Genomic DNA, 23,375 nt, shown 5'->3' on the forward strand with positions numbered 1-23,375 from the left:
TCCCAAGTCATTATTTAATTTAAATTTTTCTTTAGTTCACCCGTTATCGGATCAACTATCAACTTGTGGTATGTGTAGTAAATGTCTTATCTACCTTGAGATATTGTCAGATTGAATAATCAAATTCAATTGAATGGTGATAAAGAGAAATATTCAATTCATCACACGAGGTGAAGCCCAAACAAGTAGCACATTTTATGATTTTTTTATAGTACATTTTACGAATTTATTAGAAACTAATGACTCTTTTATAGCATAAATCCTTAATTCATAAATTTTCTTTTTAAAAACAATTGAATTTGACATTTGTTTTATTTAAGATTGCATTTATGAGCTTTTTCATAAATTTGCAGAAATTTCTCAAAACATTTTTCTATCCCTCTTTACTTAGAAGCCCAAAGATTTTACAATATTTCTCACTGGAATTGATTTTTAAACTTTTAGTATTGTGTTTATTTACTCTTGAACTGGAAGGTTTTCAATTATATTTCTCAATTTTCAACTAATAGATATTTGTTGAACTCTATTAGATTTAATGCACATCACACGTGGATCATATTAATTAGACATCATGTGGCGTGGCATAACAATTAAAGCATGCCAGATGGGCTATAAATTTCGTGTGTGCAAGCGAGCTAATGAGTCAGATTCTCTGTACTTATAAAATTAGGTTTTCAGTTTGCGACACTTCAAAAAATTGGGCCTTTAATTAGCAGACGTTTCTTTAGTGATGCAGAGCAAAAACGTCACTAACAGTAAACAATCAACAATGCCTTAAACAACATCACTAAATGTTAACTTCTAGTGATGTTGCGTCGCTTAAACTTCTACATATGTTTGTTGGTGTCGTGAAAATCCAGATGCACTTATTTACAACTACTATGTTTGAAATTGCAAAATTAACAATTTAGACCTACTAAACACAAAATTGAAAGCTCATTAACGTAATTGAAACTTTTTAAACTTCCGGACTAAATATAAGCAACCATTTAACTATTATTTTAAATCTTGGCACTAAAAATGTATTTAAGCCTAAGAACGACAACAAATGGTTTTAGAGACAGATAAACATGTGAAGATGTGTGATGCAAACCATGTTTTAATTTAATTTCTAAAATAAGAACTTATCCTTAATCTACACGAAAAGCAAGCATGGACAATGACAGAGGGGAGACCAAGTTGATCCATTTTGCAATGTTTCTGTAATGTTTTTTGTTGATGCAATCATTGTGGGTTTCACTAAACCTCTATCAAGTCTTTTTTTATTTTTTATTTTTTCCAATCTTTTTGGCTTAATCTTTCTAATAGATATTGTATCAATCGTGCAAGTTATGGAAGACCTTAGCTTTGAGTCGAAATGGATCATGGAATATTTCATGGAAAAGTCGATTGATCATAACCGAGAACGATATAAGAAAACTTGATCTGTTGGATTGAAATCGCTCGGGGAGGTGAATCAAGGCAAAGGAGGGGATAAACATTAACACTAATTTCGTAACAAGCTTAAATTAAATTGGTTGGTCGAGATCCGATAAAAATAGTTTGGATTGGATAAAACTAGCTTGTTTTTATTCTATTAATTAGAAAACTTATGACAAAGTAATTGCATGATCTTTTAGTCAAAATAGGTCTCTTAACTAATTGATCTAAGCTCAGGTTGGAACTTAGGTTAGTTGTAACCTTATTGTTTGCTTTAAATCTCCTTAAGTAACAATCATGTGCTAATTAAATGAGCTTGAAGACAAATATAGAAATATGAGTTTGAGGACATTTGGATGCATTTTCATAGATTAAAATTTTCTTTCCGAGTCAACCTATCAAATTTAGTTTAAGGGGGCTTAAGGAAACATGAGAGTTGCACGATTCAACGTAATTGACATATATCTCCAACCAAAAGGTTGTAAGATCAATTCTCCACCCCCACATGTTGTACTAAAAAAAACATGACATCTTAAAGCTACTTTCATGCTTTTGTTAATTTTAATCCTTGTACTTTTCAAACATTTATTTTTAAGGGGGCTTAAGGAAACATGAGAGTTGCACAATTCAACGTAATTGACATATATCTCCAACCAAAAGGTTGTAAGATCAATTCTCCACCCCCACATGTTGTACTAAAAAAAAACATGACATCTTAAAGCTACTTTCATGCTTTTGTTAATTTTAATTCTTGTACTTTTCAAACATTTATTTGGTCCATCGTACTTTTAAGAAGTGACCATTTTGGTCCATCATTGATTATCATTTATTTCGATCATAATTTATCATGATACTTTAATTACTAAATTTCTTGAAACGTAGCCATAAATTTGTGTAAAATAGTTTTCATTATTTATAAAATTTGTGTTAATTTTGCAGATTGGGGTCCAAAATGGTTATTTCTTAAAAATATAGAGATCAAAATAGACGTTTTGAGAGTAGGAAAACTAAAATAAACAAAATTTAAAAATATAAAAACCAAAATGAACCAAAACTAAAAGTACATGAATCAAAATAGTACTTAAACCTAAAGTTTACTCTTTTATTATTATTTTTCGTTTGAATACAACATGTGAGCATGGAAGGTCAACTATACGATCTTTTAATTGGACATACGTGCTTTAACAAGTTGAACTAAACTTAAGTTGGCAAATTTTGCTCTTTTATTGTTCACCTTTTTTTGGTCCATGTACATTTATTTTAAACGGGGCCTTTTATGTTATTTTAAAAATAAATTGCGTACATAAATTTTATTTTTATTGTTTTATCATCTTCTAAACCATGTACATACTGTTTCAAAGAAAAAGAAAAAGGCCATGTATGTTTATTTTTGGGTATTTTATATATCTTTCATAAATTTGTTATGCCTTGTTCATTTTTTAGAAATGTTACCAAAATAATAAAAGTTGAAATTTCTACCAATTTATTAGAAAATTTCTTCTTCTAGATTACCTTCTTCCTCTAAATTTTGTCAATTAATTCATCCAGTATCATGTCTCATGTAAGTTCATCTCTAGCCAATTTTAAGAGAAATGCTAAAACATAAGCGACCAAATTGAAAAAACACACTAACATTATGGTCTAAAACATATTTTTAGCCTTTATAAAAATTACATAAGTAGAGTGGTTTTCAAAGTAAGAACTAAAATAGGATAGTTGAATTGAAGCCTAAACCATGATTTATATAAACCACTACCAAAACTAATGATTTAATGATAAATCGCACCCTTCAATTATACTTTAATGGTAAATTGCTACCTTATTTATGTTTATACAATAATCAATAATCATGCTTGAACGTCTAATCATAAGCACTACCTAATAGTCAACCTGAGCATATCTAAATTAGTTAATCCATACATCTTCGAAAGTCCAAATCTCCACCACACATGTTGTTGAACTCTAAAAAACAAAAATGCACCACCTAATAACATGGATGTTAGGTGACGACATGCACATAATCGTTGGTAGCAAATGCAATTTCACAAAACTGATTTCTTTTTTAGAAGTAAAGACACTGTTAATTAGATTAGATCAGGTAAAATGATCACTCAACTAGAGACCAGAGTTCTTTAATCAGACAATTGAATGAAATCAAGTTATGTATATATCTTTTTAAGCTTAACCTATGAATACTCCTAAAACAAAATACGAGCAAAAGGAAGGCCCCAAAGAACCAAAGAGAATATGTCAAAATTATAGCATAGCATGTGCAATGTCCTGAATCAGAACAAGTTTCAGCCAAGAACTTTGATGTGCGTATTAATTGAGCAAAAGCATTGGCAGGCTCACTTGAACTCTAAAAATCTAACAAACTTCCCTATTTGCATCATCTCCCCCATCTGCAGTTCAAAAGAGTTTATACCTATTCAAACAAAAGACCTAATGAGAAAATATAAAGTCATTAAAAGAATTTCAGTCCATTACTCTCATAATTGTAGTATCCAACTTCCTTGCTGTACTTCCCTTTTCTTTTTCTTTTTCTTTTTTTCCTTAATGAAAATGCTATAACTATTTTCCCTAAATTAGTGGGAAAAACCCAATTTTTATCTTTGTACTTTAGTTAAATAAGCAGTTTCAACTCCATCTATATGACGCTTGGATTTCACTACAGTGAAAATAAATACTTTCCTAAAACCCAAACTAGAACATTGATACAAAAGCCAACTAAAATCCAACCATCGAGACACCCAAAATTTAACCACAAAAAGACCTTAATCTAGTAAAAAACATCTAACCTAGCCACGAATTGAAGCAGTAAAAAAGAACTCTAATCTAGCAGCCATATCATACAAACTCAACATGGCTCAAAAGCCAGCACCTACAATAATGATTTAGCTCAATCATAAAAATACCCACACCTGACCATAAATCTCATGAACAAGAACCATCTGATATTCAAGTTTATTGTTATATTTAATAAAGTTAAATCTAACTCACAATGTCAAAACAATGGTTATGTGCACTGCCTTCCCTCCGCATATACCATTTTTTCTCTGAGAGATTCCATTCTATGCTTTCGACTTGTCTTCCTAGAGAATTTCTTTCCCGTTTTATCTGGAGACAAGATATTCCTTACCAGGGCTCAATTCTTTTGCAGGGTTTTCTTGGGAATCTTTTTCGTCTTCTGTGCGACCTCTCTCCCCTAGTCCCCCATTTTTTCCTTGCTTTGGAAGGTTGAAATCCCCAAGAAGGTCAAATTGTTTGTCTAAAAAGTCTAGCTTGGGAGGGGGCTTTAACACTTCGGACCACTTGTCTTTTTTGTCAGGACCGCAATGGTGCATTCTTTGCAAGAGCTCGTTCATATCCTTCGGAGCTGTCTATTTGCATACTCGATTTTAGGTTTTTTTTTAAAGTTGTTTCAAGATATAGTATATAAATTCTATGATGTAGGAGTTTATTCTATTTCCACCATTTGTGATAAAGGGCGGATCCTTCAGCCAACTAGTTTTTTTTTTCTTTCCCAATTTTGTGGGACAATTGGCTTAGGAGGAATAGTAGGATTTTAGAAGGATTGAGAGGTCTTGAGAAGATGTCCGGTCTCTTGCTCCGTTTGATGCTTCTCTTTGGACGTTGGTTCCCAAAGATTATTGTATTTATTCATGAGGACTTATTCTTTTGGATTTTAACCCTTTCTGTATCGCTATAGTCAGTGATTTAAAAAGCGCGCCCAAGCGCTCAGCGCAACAGATGTGCCTCGCCTTGAATAGGCGTGGCAATTTTTTTTTTTTTTGGAAAGTATCTCAAAAGTCAGAGATTTTCCACGAGACTACTTAACTCTCTCTTCATAAACCATTTCTCCTACTAGTCTTTTCACACATCCAATCTTTCTCTACACACTTATCCTCACTTATTTCTTTTTTTAAAAAAAAATTAATTGTTTTCATCATAATTTTTTATTTTAATTATTTTATTTTAGTAATTTGTCAAACATTCAAAAAGCATCCTAAATACATAGAAAACACTTCTAGACCAAACAACAAAAGAATTTTACTGTTAAGTATACAAGATCACCAACCCCCAGTGTGACTTATTTTTCTAAAAACATGAAACAAGTATTTATCCCCTAAACCCAACTTTTGGAATTTGCTACAACTGACCAAACCACAAAAGTTGTTGAGAAAGCAAGGCAAGAGATTTCATTCCATCACATTAGAAGTGCTCTCGGAACAATTGAAGCTACCATAAGAACAAAATTTCAACCTCAAGACAGATGGTGAAAGCTTTCTCAACTAACAAATATAGGCACAAAAACAGGAGTCTAAAACTAACGTTTAGGTATCTACCAATCAAGTCAAGAGAATCAGAATTATACTAACTATACATAACAACTCACCATAGGATCTCCTCTTGAACAAATAGTAGCAGTCGCAGCAGCTCCTCTAACACTACCAAAATCCCTCTACTCCAATTTATACATTGCCCCTTAAGATCAGAGCAGATATAGAGAACCTTTCTCTGCAGAGAATTTGATCTCTTAGCCTCCAAAGAATGAGAAAAAGCCGCGTTTCTTTGGCTCCTCCTCGACCATCACTGCAGTCATACTGTCCTGTTCCACAAGCCTCCAAGCCGCCTGCTCAAAGGCCAAACCCGCCAATGTAGGTGGCTTGTTCAAGACCAGAGGGTACCCCCTGTTTGTGCTGCGAATTACCTCCGAATCCTCAGGAATTACACCCAATAAAGCCAATCCCAACATCTCTTGTACGTCTAGCACAGACATCATATCCTCCCCTTTGATCATATCTGTTCTAACCCGATTCACCATCATCTTTATGTCCCGAATTCCGTCGCATTCCAGCAATCCAGTCACCCTGTCGGCGTCTCTCAAGCTCGTGATATCCGGTGTAGTTACAAGAATCGCCTCATTGGCCGGCGTAATGGCAGTAATGAATCCGGCGTCAATTCCAGCAGGACAGTCGATGATAATGAAATCCGGGCAACCTTCTTGCCTAGCTTTCAGCGCATCCACAAGCCAAACCAAGGCTTTCCCACCAAAACCAATCGGCAACTTGGATCTCGGCTTGGAAATACAAAGCAATTCGAAGTTGGACCATCTCTTATCCCTCACCAGAGCCTGGTCTAGCCGGCAATCCCCATTAAGAACCTCCACAACCGTGTAATTGACACGATTCTCAAGGCCTAGAAGGAGGTCGAGATTGCGGAGGCCGACGTCCGCATCAATGGCGACGACGGAGAAGCCGAGGCGCGCCAAGGAAATGCCAACATTAGCGGTGGTGGTGGTCTTGCCGACGCCGCCTTTGCCGGAGGTGATGACGACGACGCGGGGAGTGTCACCGGCGAGCTCGGGCTTCCGATTCCATTGAAGGACGGATTTGACGGCGGTAGAAGAGTAGGATTTGGAGAAGGTTTTAGGGGTGGGAATTGGGGATCTTAGGGTTTTGGAGTGAAAAGGATTGAAATCGATGGATGGGTGGAAGAATGGATTGGGAATTTTGGGGAGGAGTTGAAGGATTAGCATTGCCCTCACAGAAGAGAGCGAGAGACGAAAATGGAGAGTAAAAATTAGGGCAAATATGAAGGAAATTGCTTCCTTTGAGACAGTGGAAGAGAACCTGCGACTGTGACTCTGACTTTTGCTCTGCGAGAAGGATGAGAGATATTTTGGAGATAATTTGGGAAACAGATTTCAAACAAAAATGATGAAGGAAAATATAATTTTGATTTTACTCCATTTTTATATATTTCAAAACATTTATTTTTAAATGTATAATTCATGTAATTTTAAAATATGATCGCTATAAAATGTCATTTTAAAATTATGATTAAAAAAATAGATTGAGATGAGAATGAAAGATCCCTTTTTATAAATATATGAACTAAAATAGACGTTTTGAAAAATATTGACTAAAATGAGAAAAATTGAAAATATATAAATGAAAATGAACATTTTAATATTACATGAACCAAAATTAATGTATAAAAAAATATATAATCCAACCAAATGAACAAAAATCAAAATTACAGTGACCAAAATAGTATATAAATGTAATCAAATTACAAGCTATACACTTTCAATTTACTTGGAATAGTTTGCAAAAAGATGTCGTTCTTCTATTATACATAAAAAAAATTTTAGTACAATATATGAGGTGAGGGATCAAACTCTCAACCTCGTTTGAAGTATATGTCAATATACCATTGAGCTTTGACCTATTACACATAAAATTATAGTAACATCTCGTCACTACTTAATTGTATGTCTCCTCCTTCTAGAAGAAGTAGTAATTATGATTATTAGACATGAAATTTTGCATTAAGTCACTACTTAATTACCATGTCACCTTCCATTAGAGGAAGTAATAATTATGATTAATTTAATTTAAGAACAACTTGAAATCATTTGTACCTCAAGAAGTCGAATTGTAATTTGAACAAAGTAAATATCAAATCATTTAGAAAAATCTTCCCGTCATTGACACGTAGGAGACAGTTATAATTTAAGGTAAATTGTACAAACTAGTTACAATTTTAGATTTTTTTTTTAAATTAGATATAGGTATTTAAAAAAAATGGAAGAAGAAGAAATACATTAAAAATAAACATGACCACTAAAGGTTACATCAGAAGAGTTGATCATTAATCACTATCACAATCCACTAAGAAAATCAATTGTCCCATATGACAGAGCAATGATAAAAAACGACTCACTTGGTCGATAAAACAACTTGTCTGTTCGAATAACTAGGAATGTGAACAAATTTTAACCCAATAAACATTTTCTCCAAAGTCACAACAGTCTTAATTAATAGAGTAATCTGATCAATTATGACTCTCCTATTCACAGTTGGGATAATTACCTACAAAGTTGTCTTATTCTCTACCATGATCGAGGAAAGATTAGACAAATTCCCCAAATCACGCTGATCTTAATGCAATTAAGATTAATAGCCCCGTAGATTCCAAAACGGTATTCGAGGTAATTGTCGTCGCACCTTCGTCGTCGCCCACCTTTTGCTCTGTCTTCTTTGCCCATGGACCATGGAAGTTCTTTAAACTAAGATGCAACAAAGATAAAGAGTCATCCAAAATGATTGCAGGTGTCTTCTCCAATTATGTGCCTGATAACTCTTCAAAACACCTAGACTACGAAACCACTCAGGCATTACAATGTAGCCTTTGATTTCATTAGCCGCAATGACACTATCAATATCCTTCAGGGAGATTCCTGACACTCGGCCACCGTCCGCCATCACAGAAACCAGTGGGGAAGAAGAATCCTCCTCGAAAATCGTCTCCACAACAGCAAGATAATTCTTTATTATATTTTGATCCATACTAATTACTTATTGACAAAAAACTACGAAAAAACCGAAACAAATCAGAGATAAAACACCATCTGAAAAAACTCAGTAGACTGAGAGAAAACACACTCCCTTCGTGGAGAGGAGAAGGAGAGGAGAGGAGTAGACTACGGATCGCCCCCTTCCCACTTTTGGTTAAATACTCAGTCTTCACAGAGAGTATAGAAAATCTAATTATTCCGATTCTTTTAAATTTTATGTGTGCCTCTACTACTTCCCTTTTCACATCACTGATTTACCCCGTCAAAAATAAATGTTTCTTAATTGTAAAAATCAAATCTTCCAACTTTCCAAAATGAAAAAAAAGCATACCTAAACTTTTAATTATAGAAATTAAATCCTTAGACTTTTATAATTTATTTATGTGTAGAGAGAGGAAAAAGAAATAGATGAGGAAAAATGACGGATTTGTTTTTAATATTGTTAAATTTGAAACTTAATTTCAAAATAATACCACCCCTAACTTATTCCAAAAACAATATTTCGAAAAACTTCTCCACCACTAAGTTGTTATTTTTTAAAAAATAGCATCATGTCATTTGGTGACATTGTTTTTTTAAATCAGAAAGAGATGATCACCTGCTTTGTGTCACAACCATATTAGAAGAGATAGTATATTGTGACGCCCACAAACTGGACAAGTGATGGTTGACATGCATGAATCGTCTATCAAACCATGTCAAGGGTCGATAAGAGAACTGTCATGGTGAGATTTAAGAGAATGGTGCATCAACTAACACACCATGTAAATATGCACAAAAAAAAAATCTAGCTAAGGTGCAAGCAAGAGTGGAAGCAACTTCTCTATTCTAATTTTTCTAAAACAAACTGTAATAAGTTTTACTTATTAAAATCCCTATTTTGACTTTATCTCCTAAAATAAAATATTACAATAATGCTAACAAAGAAAAATGACGAGAGTAATAAAGTTTGAACTTAGGACCTTTAAATTGACAACGTGGCTGTGAAGCCACTCTACCAAACTAACATTATTTATAAAGTAAGCCTATGTCGTTTCTTGACAACATGACGTTTTTTTTTTTTTTTTTTACAACTTGACTACATAACATACAATGCTATGTTACTGAAATGGATTTAGTTTCTCGATGGCCGAGACATTTTTAAAACATTAATTTTGAACTAAATTTTGAATTAGCATTATTTTAAAAATAAATTTAAAATATTAGTAATAGTAAAAGAAAAAAAAAATCCCAATTATCCCGTTTGCCCTAAATTATAATCGTCTCCGACATGTCGTTTGAGAGGGAATGTAATTAGAACTTCCGGAGTTCCAAATTTCCAATTTCCCAATATCGTTCTGTTGGACGGCCTACGAGTGTCGCTACGCTCAAGTGGGCAACAATCCAACTTCTGAGTTGCGTTTTATGCTTTGATCTGTAAGTTTTTCCTTCTCCGATCAGCTTCACTATCGCGGCATTCGATTTTCCTCTTACTCCAATCTCTACCCTCTAGGGTTTTCACTGGAATCGATCCCTTTCTCATCTTGCTTACTGTTTCGTGATGGAGATTTAGAGAGTTCTCTTTTTCGTCTTCTTGATCTCGAATTGCTGTGTCCAAAGTTAAACTCGTTTAATTACCATATAGTTCTAATTTCCACTTTGATTTGGTACGATCACTAATCTTTTATGTTAGTGATAAATCTGCTTTTAATTCTGCAATGAGTTTTACATATGTGACATCTCGGAATGAGATAGGAAAAAAGGGTTTATTTCAATATTTTTTTTTTGGACTAGGGATTGGACGAGGAAAGAATTCTATTGGCATATTATCGAACCACACCACCCAATCCACTGGAGTTCCTATACCCAAAACCATAACCTTTAGTTAAGATATATACATATATATATATATCTCTGAAGTTGAGCATTGTATGATCAAAAAATCAGTTATTCATCTTTTGATCAGAAAATGTCAGTTATTCATTACTAGGATCTTCCTCGGAAGTGAAAGAGGGTAAGAGAAGAATTTCAACTATTTTAATACCAATACATATTGAATGAATGTGATTGTTTTTACGGGTTTCATTTTTTTAATACCTTCGTATATTATTGGACAAGAATGCATACCTTGGAAAGTAGATTGAATTTGAGGGAAAGCATAGGGATTTAGACGGCAAAGTACTAAACTTTAGCCACTCGGTCATCTTCTTTGGAATTGCCATTTCCCGACTTGGTCTAGAATAGTTTTTTTTGTTGAGTTTGGTATCAGCCTCATTTGTCCTAGAGCTGGTAGTGCGCTGGTGGAGTTGCTCACTTTCTCACCCTTTCATGATAAGAGACGTTTTCTTTGGCTCGTTGGAGTTTGTGCCATTTTATGGGGTTTGTGGATGGGAAAAAATATTACAATTTTTAGAGGGGTGGAGAGATCTTGGGAGGAGGCCTGTTTTCTCGTTAGATTTCATGTTTCTCTTTGGGCCTTGGTGGTTTAGGACTTTTTTAATTATTGGTTAGGTCTCATTTTGTTAGATTGGAGCCCTTTTTTATTTAGTTTGGCTCTTTTGTTAGGGCTGTCTGTTTGTATGCCCATTTGTGTTCCTTTATTCTTATCTCAATGAAAAAAAAAGTTTAGCCTCTTGATTCTTATGATTATGAAATTGTAGTTGAAAACTGATGTTACTAGATAAGATTAATATTTGCTCCAAAATTGTCTTATCAATACATGGCCACATGGGGGTTCTTTTTGTTTATTTCTAGAATAAGTGTTTGGTATATGTTTCTGTTTTGTACTAAAAAAATTTGAACATAATTTTTCATCGTCTCTAACTGAAACCCCTTGTTATTTCAATTCAGTTAAGTATTTTACATAAATTTGTACGTCTCCAGAGAAGAAATCTTGTTAAAGTTGTACTTCTATTATATGCAAATTCCTGCAGATATGCTGAAAGTCTAGTCAAAGTCCTATACTTCGTGGAACTGAACTTTCTGACTTGTTATCTCATGGTTATGGTATATTACTATTTACTTGTCCTACTTTTTATGCATTCACTTACTTTTGACCATTACACTTTTAGTATTTCAGTCAAAATATTATCTTAAATTGTATATTGGAATCTGGTATTTATATACCTTTTTTTTTTTTGGGTGTTTCGAATCCTTTATTTGGTGGCTGGATAATAGCTGCTTGATGTTTTGTGCTTATACAATGTTATCACTTTCTCTTCTAGTGTTACTACTAGATATTTCTATCAATTTCATTTAATTGGAATTTGGATATAATTTTAGGCTGAATATGCAAGATGGTCCATAATCTTTTAAAATTCTCAATTCTACCCTTAATGTATTAAAAATTCTCAATTAGGTCATTCTATAAAATCTTTGTCAAAATTTGTTAACAAAAAGATGATTTATCATTAAATTATTGTTTTATTAACATATTTAGACACGTTATCTTGCAACTTGAATGCTATTTGAATTTTGATACCTAACTCAACCCGCTTGTCAGCGTGATCTGACCAGCCAATTGACAAAATCCATTTTTTTAAGTGGCATGTCTAAGTGGCATGCTCGCGTGTTGAAATATGCTAATAAAAAAATTAAACAGTAGTTTAATGATATATTAGCTTTTATGTAAACATAATTTAAAGAATTTCTTTATGCAAGGATCTAATTGAGAATTTTTAATACATTCAGCGTAAAATTAAGAATTTTAAAAGATTGAGGACCAAATTGAGAAAAGCCATAAAGATTAGGGGACCACTTCTAGTTAGCCTAGATTTTAAGTCCTCAATATCATCCATAGAATTATCAATTACTATTGGATGCTTAACTACGCTTGATTATCACCCTTAACCTGTGCTTAGTTTTTTTTTAATTATAAAGTTGCGCACTGTTAATTAAGCAAGTTATTTGTTTGAAATCATGCAATTGACTGTACCCACATTAGCTCCTTTACTCGTCCTCCAATTTAAATTGTCAATATTTCTGGTGGGGACGGCCACTTGAATGGAGGCAAAATATTTATTCTGGTGCGAGACAATGTATCCTGAAAAGTATGGTGGAAAATTTATATATGGTTCATCGGGGGTAACTGTCAGGTACTTGAATGAAAGGGTAACTGCAAATTACTTTCTCATTCTATTTGAAACTCAGAGTTGAAATTGGGGCTCTACTCCCTTTTGTTCTTTAAAATACATGGGGATAGAACCATCATGGGTGGCTCATTGGTCCAAAGGGGCCAGAGTTAATTAAGAGGGAATGGGTTCAAACCCCATGATGGCCACCTACTTCAGGAATTAGTAATTCCTATGTGTTTTCCGACGCCAAATGTTGTAGGGTCAGACAGTTGCCCAGTGAGATTAGTCGAGGTGCGCGCAAGCTGGCCCGGTCACTCACGGATATGAAAATATATATGTGGATAGTGGCTTTAACCACCCCTCTTTCTTCCCCTTATTTATTATTATCATTATTATTTTTTCACTACCGTCCCAGGAAAACTTTGATGTTCGATGGCTGGTTGGGTCATGTAGTTATGCTAAAGTCGAAAACCACTCTCAAGGAGAAGTTAAGTGCTGGAATAGATAGATGTTCGCCTATGTGTTTACTCAAATGAAAGAGCTTAAGGACAAAATAGTGTTTCTGGATTTTCTGATTTGAACTCATGACCTCATGTTGACACCTGTCTCTGACCAAGAGGTCATGAGTTCGAATCAGGTTGTTTAGATCTAAAGGGGGAACAATGCCGAGAGGACACTCTACAATTGAATTACAATCAGCACAATCAGTCGAGCTCGGTTATGTGGGATTGTGACCCAAGTGGGGGCATGATTATGAGAGGGATTTACTGTGGGTTGATTGTGGACTGTTGGGCCGCTCTAAAGATTAATTGTAAGAGGCAGGTTGGATGTGAAGAACATTAACCACAGATTCAACCTTAAAAATTGTCTTCTTGATATGACACAGTAAGAAGGAAACTTTTTGAAGATAGAGATGCAAACAAAAATGGCTGAGGTAGGGAGATGTTTCCTACAAGTTGTGGTTGATCGGAGAAAGGTAAATCTAATCTCTGAGGTGTTCACTTTTGATGGGAGGAATTTAATTGTCTACTAGGGGATTTAGCTTGAATTTTGAACTTTTTCCAACAACCGTACGGTAAATACAGTGGGAAAGATTCTTACCTGAGTGCTAAAAAATTAAGTGTCAGACAGACTTGGGCAGAACATAATAGACGAAGAGATTTTTAGAGTGGTGAAGTCTTGGGCACTGGTTTTACTTCTGAATCTTGTAAAATGTCTTGGAACATCATCAAAAATACTTTGGTGTTTTTTTTCCAAGACTGTCCAGACTGGAATCATTCATGTTATAATTAATTAAATGTTTACCTGCTTGATTGAAAAAAAGCATTGTTGTTAGGTCAATCTTTGCCACCAAATCTTGTAAGCTGCTCCATCGCCATCCAACCCAACAGACTCACATTATTGTACAATACTTCAACCATGTACATTATGATACGATAACATATTGGATAAGAACCTTTTAGTTTTATGTTTATTTCTTGAGCCTTCATGTGCTTAGTCCAGTCATATTTTGTTTCCAGTTGTGAAATCTCCATTAATATTAAATATAGGGTTAAACTATAAGTTCTCAATCTAATAGGTCAACGCAGGTTCTGAATTTTTATGAGTATATTTTTCTTTTGTCAAAAGCCTTTAAAATTGACAACGTTTTTGCTTATGTGGTGGCATTTAATGGGGTTCTGTACATTTATTCTAGATGTGATGATATGACTATTTTCATTTTTTATGGAATGACTTCTCAGGATTCAAGTGGTTTTGTTGATGAGAAGTGCGAAAGCAAACTTTATATTGGTAATCTTGACCTCAGAATTACAGAGTAAGGAAAATTATTGTCCCACCCTCTGCAATGTATTTGTCTTCTAGTTTTCCTTTTCTATATTGAAGTTTGTATCTACTTGTTTCAGAGCGACTCTCATTAAAATGTTCTCTCCTTTTGGGAAGATAATATCTGAGGATTTCCTGTGGCACACTCGCGGTCCGAAGCGTGGAGAGCCACGGGGATTCGCTTTCATTGAATACAGCTCCAAGGAGGTAAGTTGCTTGGTTAGCCACTTCATTGCCTTTGTCAAGCAATTCCTTATTTTTGCCTGTAAAAGTGAGTATGCAGGAAGCTAAATTGGCTAAAGAGAAGATGCATGGAAAATTAGCTTGTGGTCGCCCGTTGGTTGTACGCCTTGCAAGTGAGAAGTGCATGATCGACACAACAAAAAGTATTTCCCGAGCAGCAGGCGAGTCGAGCAAATCGAGACTTGGTGGCAGCAATTATGGACAGATGACTCGCACTGATAAAATTGCTGCCATAAAGAATAAATTGAGAGCTCTGGAAGGAGAGGCGGAGAGCTCGAGCTCTCGTGTGAAAAAACAGAAGCAAGATAACATCAGTTGCAGAGATAATATTGATAAGCCTCTCAAAACATCCTGATGTTGAAGAAAGCTGTGAGATTGGTAGGTTGTATTTACTCACATCCCTTTTACTGTCATAAACGTCTTATAGGCAAATCTGATGCATAATTTTCACTTTAATATGATGCTGATTTTCGTACAGCCTGATCCTTTATGCTCTCAAATTATGGGTTCCAAGGCACGTATAAACACTTTCAAGGTTATATATGTAGTTCTCTTCCTAGGTTTTTGTGCCATTTTCAATTTTATTTTTTTGACAATGAAGGTTTGGTAGAAATTGATTTAGTAAATAAATGATTTAACACATAAATCATACGAGAACTGGATATTTGAGTCCAAGTTATACGAGAGTGTAAGCACGCTAGCGGATTCCTCTAGGGAGGGCCAAGTTCTTTATAGGGAAATGTTGTTCATCAAGGTCCAACGGGGTGTTGGAGCTGCGTCTCTTGTAAACTTAGTCAAACAAAGGGAGGTCATGAGAGGTCTTCTTATTCTAAAGTTGTGTTAGTGCAGAGATGAACATGCTTTGTAATATATATCCTGTATATAGAGATTGGGAAAGAAGTTCTCGTATGATTGGCTTATGGCTTATGGGTGTGTATTGTGTTGATACTTAAGCTTATGGGTGTGTGTTGTATTGATACTTAACGTGTGCATGCGGTACATGTCAAATGTGCCTTACTTGAACAAGGGTTGTGTGAACCATGTGAGAGGTTGTGAGTCACTGAGAGTTGAGGTGAAGTGTTGATTCCGCACTAACTATACGTTGTGAACATTAAGGTGTGAGTAGGTTGACTAAGGTTGGGGCCTTGGTGTCGCATGAAGGCAAAAAAAATCTATTGGGAATTTGCCCCGTGACATGATATAGGTAGCATGGTGCCTTCCACGAGCGTTGTCGCATAATCTCTCGAGGACGTAGAGGTTGCTGTCTCTTAAGGTATACCGAAAATAAATTATATCATTGATATACTTGATATATCAATAAAAAAATTTATGATGTTATTTAAACTAAAATATTTAATTTGAGGGTTTATCAAGATTGCATAATAAAGTATATTATTTATTTAGTGTTATTTAGTTAGTGTCAAATTATATAATTGTAAAGTTATATAATTAATATACTTAATATGAAATATATCATATCAATAAGATAAAATTGGAATAACAAAAAATAAAAAATAAAAAATCTTATTTATTATTATTTTTTTGTCATATTTGTAAAATCAATTTGTAGCTATATTGACCAATATGACAAATGTTTTTGTTCCTATTAAAAATATCCTAATTCAATGGATTGGTCACTAGTTACTATTTCAAAAAATAACATACAAATTTAGAAGATTAGAAGATTTTAATACTATTTTGGTTCATTCTACCATTAAAGTGATACTTAGTAAACACGATCAATGAAAAGGTGGTCAAAATCACTCTCAAACACATCATTAGTCTCTATCTTTTTAAAAGTGATTATTTTAGTCTTTAATTTTAAAAATTTTAATACAAATTCTACAAATAATCAAAAAAAATTATATTTTAAGAAATATATCGAATTGAAAAAAAAAAGGAAAAAACATAAAAAATGGCCACTCTGTAGTTTGTAAGGTAGCTTTGTCCGTTGTATTCCATTATCTGTGAAGTGAAAAATGGTAACTGATAAATTTCTTTGGCCACTCCATCGTTAATGGCGTCCTCGATAAAGAACTCAGCCATGTTCGCGCCTCATTCTCCATTGCTGCAACTACCATCACTTCGCCCTCACTCGCTTCTCCCTCTTCGCCATGGCCGCCACTCTGCTCCTGCTAAATCCTCATTACGGAGAGTAAACGCCAATGAAGAGCTTCTCTCGCCTTCGTCTTCCTCTGGCTACAGGAACTCGACTCGTACTCGGACTCGGACTCGGACTCGGTCTGTGAAGGTTATGGCGCAGCTGAGGCATCCAATTATTGCGCCGGATGACCACTGGGGCACATGGACTGCTTTGTTTGCTATCGGCGCATTGGGGCTCTGGTACTTTCTCTTCCGTCTTATTTGTTTCGCCCAAATTGGATTTCGATTGTGACTCGCAATCTAAAGCACATTGTAGGACATATGGGATTTATTTCTTGGTGTTGGATTGTGTTTGTTCTGGAGAGGATTATTACAAGCAAAGCAACCCGCTGAAAATGCTGGAGAACACTAGTGACACTGGTTAGAAGAGAGGGTTTAGTTGCCCTAATTTTGTTTTCTTACCTAGCATGATACTTACAGTGTGTTTGTAATGCATTTTAGAGTTCTTATAAAAGATTAAAAGTACTTTTTTTTTAATTGGTAGTATTGGGTTAAAATTTTAAATAGTGGTAAAATTGCTTTTAACCAAGTAAAAGCACGTTTAAATATAGTATTTTATTAAAATCCAGTGCCCCCGGTCCCGTCATATAATCCTGGATCCGCCGCTGATTATTATCAATCAATTTCAATATTTACCGATGGAAAGAGTATGGTTGAAAAATTTTTAAATGTAAGTGATTAAATTGAAAAATTTTATACAATAAAGACTAAATAAAAAAAAAACGAGAGTGAAACATGTATTCACCCTTTTTTTTAAAATTAAATTTGTTGTTTTCAAATCCTTATTTTTGGACCCCAAACCAATTGCACCCTTAGTGTTAATCTTGAATTATCCTTTTGATTTTTCTATGACTCTGCTTCTTTTACATTAATTAAGTCTTGCAAATGATCAGGATGACCAGTGAAGATAGAAAAAAGGGAAAAGAAAGGAAAAAAAGGAATGAAAAGATTGTTAGGCTTACATTTTGCTTACTCTTTTAGCTTATTTTAATGACCATTAAAGATTTAGTTTGTATGTAAGCTAATATGGGTGAACTCTGTGAATGTGGGTTGAAAGGTCTGAGAAGACCAAGATTGGTAGCACAGTGAGTGCTGCTTTGGTTAGCACTTTGGTTGGCTTGGCTGCCAGTAACTCTGGCATAATCCCTTATGAAGCCTTACCTTATTCAATCGTCCTGCAATTTCTGCTTCCATTATCTGTTCCATTGCTTCTATTTCGAGCAGGCCTGCGTCACGTAATCCGATCAACTGGAACATTGCTTGGAGTTTTCCTGCTTGGATCAGGTAATATATTTGTCATGAGTTTCTTGATAGAGTTTTGTTTAGCACCAACACTGGCTTAGTAATTCATTATTCAACCTGTTTTCTCAAGAATTTAGAGGTTCATGTTTCAAAATTACTAGTTAATCTATTATTTCCTAATTATTTTCATCAGTAATAATCTTATGCTAACTTATTGCTGTTTAAGATAAATAATGAATAATAATTTCAAACCTGTAATTGAAAAAGTTTACAGCAATATAGAACTTAATACTCTTGTGCACAAATTTAATATGTCTGTCTGTAAATCAAAGCAATCTTTGTTTATAGAAAAGCCATGCCATGATTTTCGTACTTTCCCCTTCCAACTACTAATCTACAATGGATCTGAACTATGAGATCTTTTCAGGTCTCCACGGTCTTCTCTGCTCTACTAGTTTTACTTTCACTAAGTTTATTGTCTATCAAATTTTTTGATTTTTTCACCTCCCTGGACTTTGGTTTCACAAATCAACTTAGATCCAAGTTCTAAACAGAAAATATATTATTTTCTGAAAAATACCACATTTGGAAAAAGATGTGTACTGTTTTAACAGTAAAATTGTAAGAAAACTTCTCCATATTCTTTTCTTTTCTTTTCAATTCAAATTGCTCTATTTTTTTTTAAATATATATATTGTATATTTCAAAGTCCATGACAACTTCAAATTATCATTTTATAGTGTTTACCGTTGCATAAAGTTTGAAATTGGGAAAATTCTTGAAAGCTAGATGAATTAATGTAAATAAATAAAAGATGAACAATTAAAGTTTAGGGAGATATGTCATGTGAGTTACAAGACAGAGATTCAGAAAGATAGTCACACATCCTGAAATATATGAGTAAGAACTCAAAGAACAACCATAAATTGATGGGTCTTGCAATTAAAATAGCCGTTTGAGAACCTAATTTCACGAATTGAAATTTCAGGGTCATTCACTATTTTATTTTAAAATTTGCATGCTTCTTTTAACTGATTTCTTTACTATGGATTGCAGTTTCAACTATGATAGGAACTGTTGTGGCATTTCTCATGGTGCCTATGAGATCACTTGGTCCTGACAATTGGAAAATAGCTGCTGCTCTCATGGGTAGTTATATTGGTGGATGTAAGTTGTCAGAAAGTTTTAGCTCTGTTTCTTCTGTATTTGTTTCTCAAGTGAGGCCTTTATGACAGAAACCAGACTAGATGAAATTAACTTGGGATAACTGCTTTTCATTGAATGATACCAAAACCTGTCAGCATCATAGGGATAAGCAGCCCCATTAGTGGCAAAGATTCTTGTTGTAAATCCAATCCCTCTGCCCTTTCCTTTATTTTTTTGGATAAGAAACATCTGCCCTTTCCTTTATATTGGTACAGAGACGTTTGGGGACCACTACTACATTGCTTTTTGTCTATTTTTTCCCTGTTAGTTTGTTATTGGAAAAGGAAACAAAAAAGCAAGGGATTTTTAGAGCCTTGATGAAACTGGAAGATCTTTTATCGAAGTGGAATTTAAATTCTTGATACTGAAGTTAAAATTGCTACCTTCAGGAAGTTAATATGAAAAAATATTGTTATCCAACTAATGTAATAGTGCAAAGCAAGATGGCTATATTTTTCTCTTCTTGATTACTATCTGGATGTTGGCATGTAGGACTATACTATAAAGTATTTTAAGGATGTCGAAGAAATGAATATGTGAACTCTGTCATTCGTATTGAATATTGATAGTGCACAAACCCACAATTATCCATGGTAATGTAAATTTATTAAACAGAAATTGTAGCAATAGCAATGATTTTCTTTTACCATGCCAAAATTAGATGGTACACTTATTTTGTTTGTGGGAGGGACTGAAAATTTTACCGGTCATCCACCATATTTAAAGTCATCTAGAACTCGGACACAATATACATCTTACTGATCTAGTATCAATCTGATATTTTTGATTTGATATACCTGGTTAATGTGACCCTACTCTTTTTTCTTCTTTGGTCTTTCTTCCTGGTTGATCTATGTAGCTGTTAATTATGTTGCAATTTCAGAGGCTCTTGGTGTTTCTCCATCAGTTTTAGCAGCAGGAGTGGCTGCTGACAATGTCATCTGTGCTATATACTTTGTGGCCCTTTTTGCATTGGCTTCTAGTATATCTCCCGAACCTGCAACATCAACTGACGGTACATAGTTCCTTCTAGATTTAGTTTCATGCAAATAATTTTCAGAAAATCTGAATTTGTGTCTAACATTCAAATTAACAAAAAACTATCCTGCAGTTGCAGCACTAACCATGTTTAAAGTTATGGGAGAAAAATAGCATAGTACAATTCCTGATTTCATAATACCATATCTTTGATTTCTCATTCAAAACCTGAAAACTTTACCAGATGTTTCAATCAATACGGACTCTGATCATGGCACGAAGCTCCCTGTGTTGCACACTGCTACTGCCATTGTTACATCATTAGCAATATGCAAGTTTGTTACATGGATTACAAATATATATGGAATTCAAGGTGCCAATCTTCCTGGGATAACTGCAGTAGTCGTCTTTTTAGCTACAGTTTTCCCAAAACAGTTCAGTTATTTAGCACCCGCTGGAGATACCATTGCCCTGATTCTTATGCAGGTATGCAGTTTTAGACTTAGTTAGGTGCATCTCTTATGAAATCTTGTCCACCACTTTCTATTCCTGCATAACCATCGCATATAATTTCTTAATACTGTAGAGAACACTTCAATTTTCTCACCGCAAAATTAGGCATTTGATCTGTCTTGCCATATGGATTTGGTTCCCTTTTATTTATCTCCACTGCAAACTGAGAGGGTGGGGGAAGGTTTCAAGGAGCTATTGATATAACTTTGGTAGAATAGTACATATTGGGACCCTAAATAAATAAATAAAATACAATAGCCGTCGGTCATTATATGTGAGAAATAGAATAAATAAATTCGTTTGATAATCATTTTGTGTTTGGTTTTCTATTTTTGAAAATTAAACTTGTAGTCCCTTCGGAGACATTTGATAAAATTGAAAATTAAACTTGTAAACACTACTTTCACCTATATTTTTTTGTCTTGCATATGCTTTTTGAAACTGTTATAAGATTTTAAATTTTGAAACTAAAAAAGTAGTTTTCAAAATCTTGTTTTGATTTTCAAATTTGGCCGAAAGTTTAAATGTATTCTTTAGAGAGTGAAAACATACCAAAGAAATTGTGACCAAACAAGTATAATTTTCAATAACATAAAACTAAAACTGGTTATCAAGGTCTAAGCAATAATGTCACAAGGACACTTCTTTGCAAAAAAAAAAATAAAAATATATATATTTTGCACGTATTTTAGTAACTTCATTTTCAAACAAGAAACTTTTGTTTGTGATAAGAATTTTCCTCCAATCTATTCTAATCCACTTTTTATTCACATACTTTTAGCTCATCTGATAAACAATGTCTTCTTAGCTTATTGGTCACATACACGTGTTTGTATTTTCGTCAAGCAGTTTTTAAAATATTACTTCTATTTCCACAGCGTTTCAAATGACTTGTCAATAGTACACATGAAAGGAAAATTTGTTTGTCCCATGGTTATGCATTTTAAGCTTCCATTAACATAGTTAAAAAGTTTTAGGTGCTATGGTCAAGTCAGAGCTCATCTGAAATATTCTCAACAGAAGCTTTTGTCACTTGTAGAGCTGGGTAAAAAATGAATATTACCTGAGATTTAAAGTTAAATGAGAAACACCTGAAGGTTCAAATTTGGCTGGTTCAAATGACTTTGACAGGTATTTTTTACCGTTGTTGGTGCTAGTGGGAGTATATGGAATGTCATCAACAATGCACCAAGTATTTTCCTGTTTGCTCTAGTTCAAGTTACAGTCCATCTTGCTGTAATTCTTGGGTTTGGAAAGCTATTCAGCATTGAACTAAAGCTCTTGCTTCTTGCTTCAAATGCCAATATTGGAGGCCCAACAACAGCATGTGGAATGGCAACTGCCAAGGGTTGGAGACCTTTGGTGGTTCCTGCTATTCTTGCTGGCATTTTCGGTATCGCAATTGCTACTTTTCTGGGCATCGGTTTTGGATTGATGATCCTCAGGCGCATGTAGAGTACCCGTAAGTTTTCTTAATCATTGAAACCATATTTACATACAGATACGAGCTGGTTTTACTAGTGAGCAGTTAAATTTTCTCCCTACTAGTAATAATGGGTGGGAACAAGACATTAATGCTAGTTACAGTCATGCATTATATCTTCAAAGATATGTTCATAAAATATACCAATGGGGAACGGGAAAAATAAGGAAAGCGTTTTAAGAACTTGTGAGAATTTATTCTAAATTAGTCAAACAACATTCAAATTCTCAATGCTCCAGGTGATTGAAATGCCTATTGAAGACAGCATCGGTTTTTGGTTGAAAGGATCAAGCTATTCATCTTCATGGAAAGAGATTCGTATTTAACCTAGATCAAGCATTGCCACGTCGGATCGGGTGCTCCAAAATTGGAATTGGCTCTCCAAGAATGATGTAGCATAAAGTTCACAAGGTAAGTCCTGCAGTATTTTAACAGATCATGAATAACTGAAAAAGCTTTATGTTGGAATGAATCTGATCTATAATTGTCAAGTAACAAAAGAGGAGAATAAAGAAGAGAATTGCTGCAGTTTCTCAATTTCATGATGGTTTGAATTGAAGTATAGTGTTATTGCTGTTTTTTATTAATCATAAAGTGGTCAAAATAGCAATATCTTCCAGAGGAAGAACTCCCACTAGGGAGACAGAAACGTACAGAAACTTTTGACTCTTCAAAAGGCCAAAAACATTACACAGAGAGAGAGAGAGCAGCAAGTTTATCTTCAGGGATTTTCTTTGCATACTTCCATTTGAATTTGACTAAAGTTTTGTAGAAAAATATGCTCGAACTTGATTTTATTTTTATTATTATCTTTTTAAATAACATTGATGCCTTCTTTGAAAGAAAAATCTAGAGGGGCTTGTAGGGTTGTGTTATTTTGAAATGAGGA

General features: G+C 34.2%; 3 protein-coding genes across 7 annotated transcripts; 2 read left to right on the forward strand and 1 right to left on the reverse strand.

Annotated features, from left to right (window-relative positions):
* Positions 1-3,547: 3,547 nt before the first annotated feature.
* Positions 3,548-7,116, reverse strand: MIND (septum site-determining protein (MIND)). 2 transcript variants are annotated; one of them, XM_022304069.2, is made up of 2 exons: positions 5,816-7,116; positions 3,548-3,821 (listed from the first exon to the last, which is right to left on the reverse strand). In XM_022304069.2, exon 1 carries the CDS (start codon positions 6,956-6,958, stop codon positions 5,957-5,959), a length of 1,002 nt encoding a protein of 333 aa, XP_022159761.1. In that variant the 5' UTR covers positions 6,959-7,116; the 3' UTR covers positions 3,548-3,821; positions 5,816-5,956. The 2 variants fall into 2 exon arrangements, with proteins under 2 accessions (XP_022159761.1, XP_022159760.1); XM_022304068.2 differs by having other exon boundaries at positions 3,548-3,844.
* A 2,922-nt stretch (positions 7,117-10,038) lies between these two features.
* On the forward strand, positions 10,039-15,480 carry LOC111024416 (RNA-binding protein-like RNA recognition motif protein). 3 transcript variants are annotated; one of them, XM_088125359.1, is made up of 6 exons: positions 10,039-10,198; positions 11,695-11,767; positions 13,250-13,810; positions 14,577-14,650; positions 14,739-14,865; positions 14,942-15,480. In XM_088125359.1, exons 3-6 carry the CDS (start codon positions 13,748-13,750, stop codon positions 15,254-15,256), a joined length of 579 nt encoding a protein of 192 aa, XP_087981485.1. In that variant the 5' UTR covers positions 10,039-10,198; positions 11,695-11,767; positions 13,250-13,747; the 3' UTR covers positions 15,257-15,480. The 3 variants fall into 3 exon arrangements, with proteins under 3 accessions (XP_087981485.1, XP_022157798.1, XP_087981486.1); XM_022302106.2 differs by lacking the exon at positions 13,250-13,810 and adding an exon at positions 10,556-10,775 and having other exon boundaries at positions 10,043-10,198; XM_088125360.1 differs by lacking the exon at positions 10,039-10,198 and adding an exon at positions 10,206-10,428.
* LOC111024399 (uncharacterized) lies at positions 15,138-23,023 on the forward strand. Of its 2 annotated transcripts, XM_088125358.1 has the most exons (8): positions 15,138-15,279; positions 16,937-17,244; positions 18,122-18,348; positions 19,363-19,473; positions 20,372-20,527; positions 20,735-20,976; positions 22,135-22,465; positions 22,726-23,023. In XM_088125358.1, exons 1-7 carry the CDS (start codon positions 15,256-15,258, stop codon positions 22,456-22,458), a joined length of 1,392 nt encoding a protein of 463 aa, XP_087981484.1. In that variant the 5' UTR covers positions 15,138-15,255; the 3' UTR covers positions 22,459-22,465; positions 22,726-23,023. The 2 variants fall into 2 exon arrangements, with proteins under 2 accessions (XP_087981484.1, XP_022157777.1); XM_022302085.2 differs by lacking the exon at positions 15,138-15,279 and having other exon boundaries at positions 16,558-17,244.
* The last annotated feature ends 352 nt before the right edge of the window (positions 23,024-23,375 follow it).

The sequence above is a fragment of the Momordica charantia genome, assembly GCF_013281855.1.
Source record: "Momordica charantia cultivar OHB3-1 chromosome 6 unlocalized genomic scaffold, Mcharantia_2.0 BLBB01000006.1, whole genome shotgun sequence".
In the NCBI taxonomy this organism is placed as follows: domain Eukaryota; kingdom Viridiplantae; phylum Streptophyta; class Magnoliopsida; order Cucurbitales; family Cucurbitaceae; genus Momordica; species Momordica charantia.

Coding starts and splice junctions, on each gene's coding strand:
- MIND (XM_022304069.2), bottom strand. CDS start 6,958: ATGCTAATCCTTCAACTCCTCCCCAAAATTCCCAATCCATTCTTCCAC.
- LOC111024416 (XM_022302106.2), top strand. CDS start 10,693: ATGATCAAAAAATCAGTTATTCATCTTTTGATCAGAAAATGTCAGTTA. Junction 10,776..11,694: donor TTCCTCGGAAGTGAAAGAGG/GTAAGAGAAGAA, acceptor AAATTCCTGCAG/ATATGCTGAAAGTCTAGTCA. Junction 14,866..14,941: donor TTGAATACAGCTCCAAGGAG/GTAAGTTGCTTG, acceptor GTGAGTATGCAG/GAAGCTAAATTGGCTAAAGA.
- LOC111024399 (XM_088125358.1), top strand. CDS start 15,256: ATGTTGAAGAAAGCTGTGAGATTG. Junction 18,349..19,362: donor AGTTTTCCTGCTTGGATCAG/GTAATATATTTG, acceptor TATGGATTGCAG/TTTCAACTATGATAGGAACT. Junction 20,977..22,134: donor TTGCCCTGATTCTTATGCAG/GTATGCAGTTTT, acceptor TGACTTTGACAG/GTATTTTTTACCGTTGTTGG.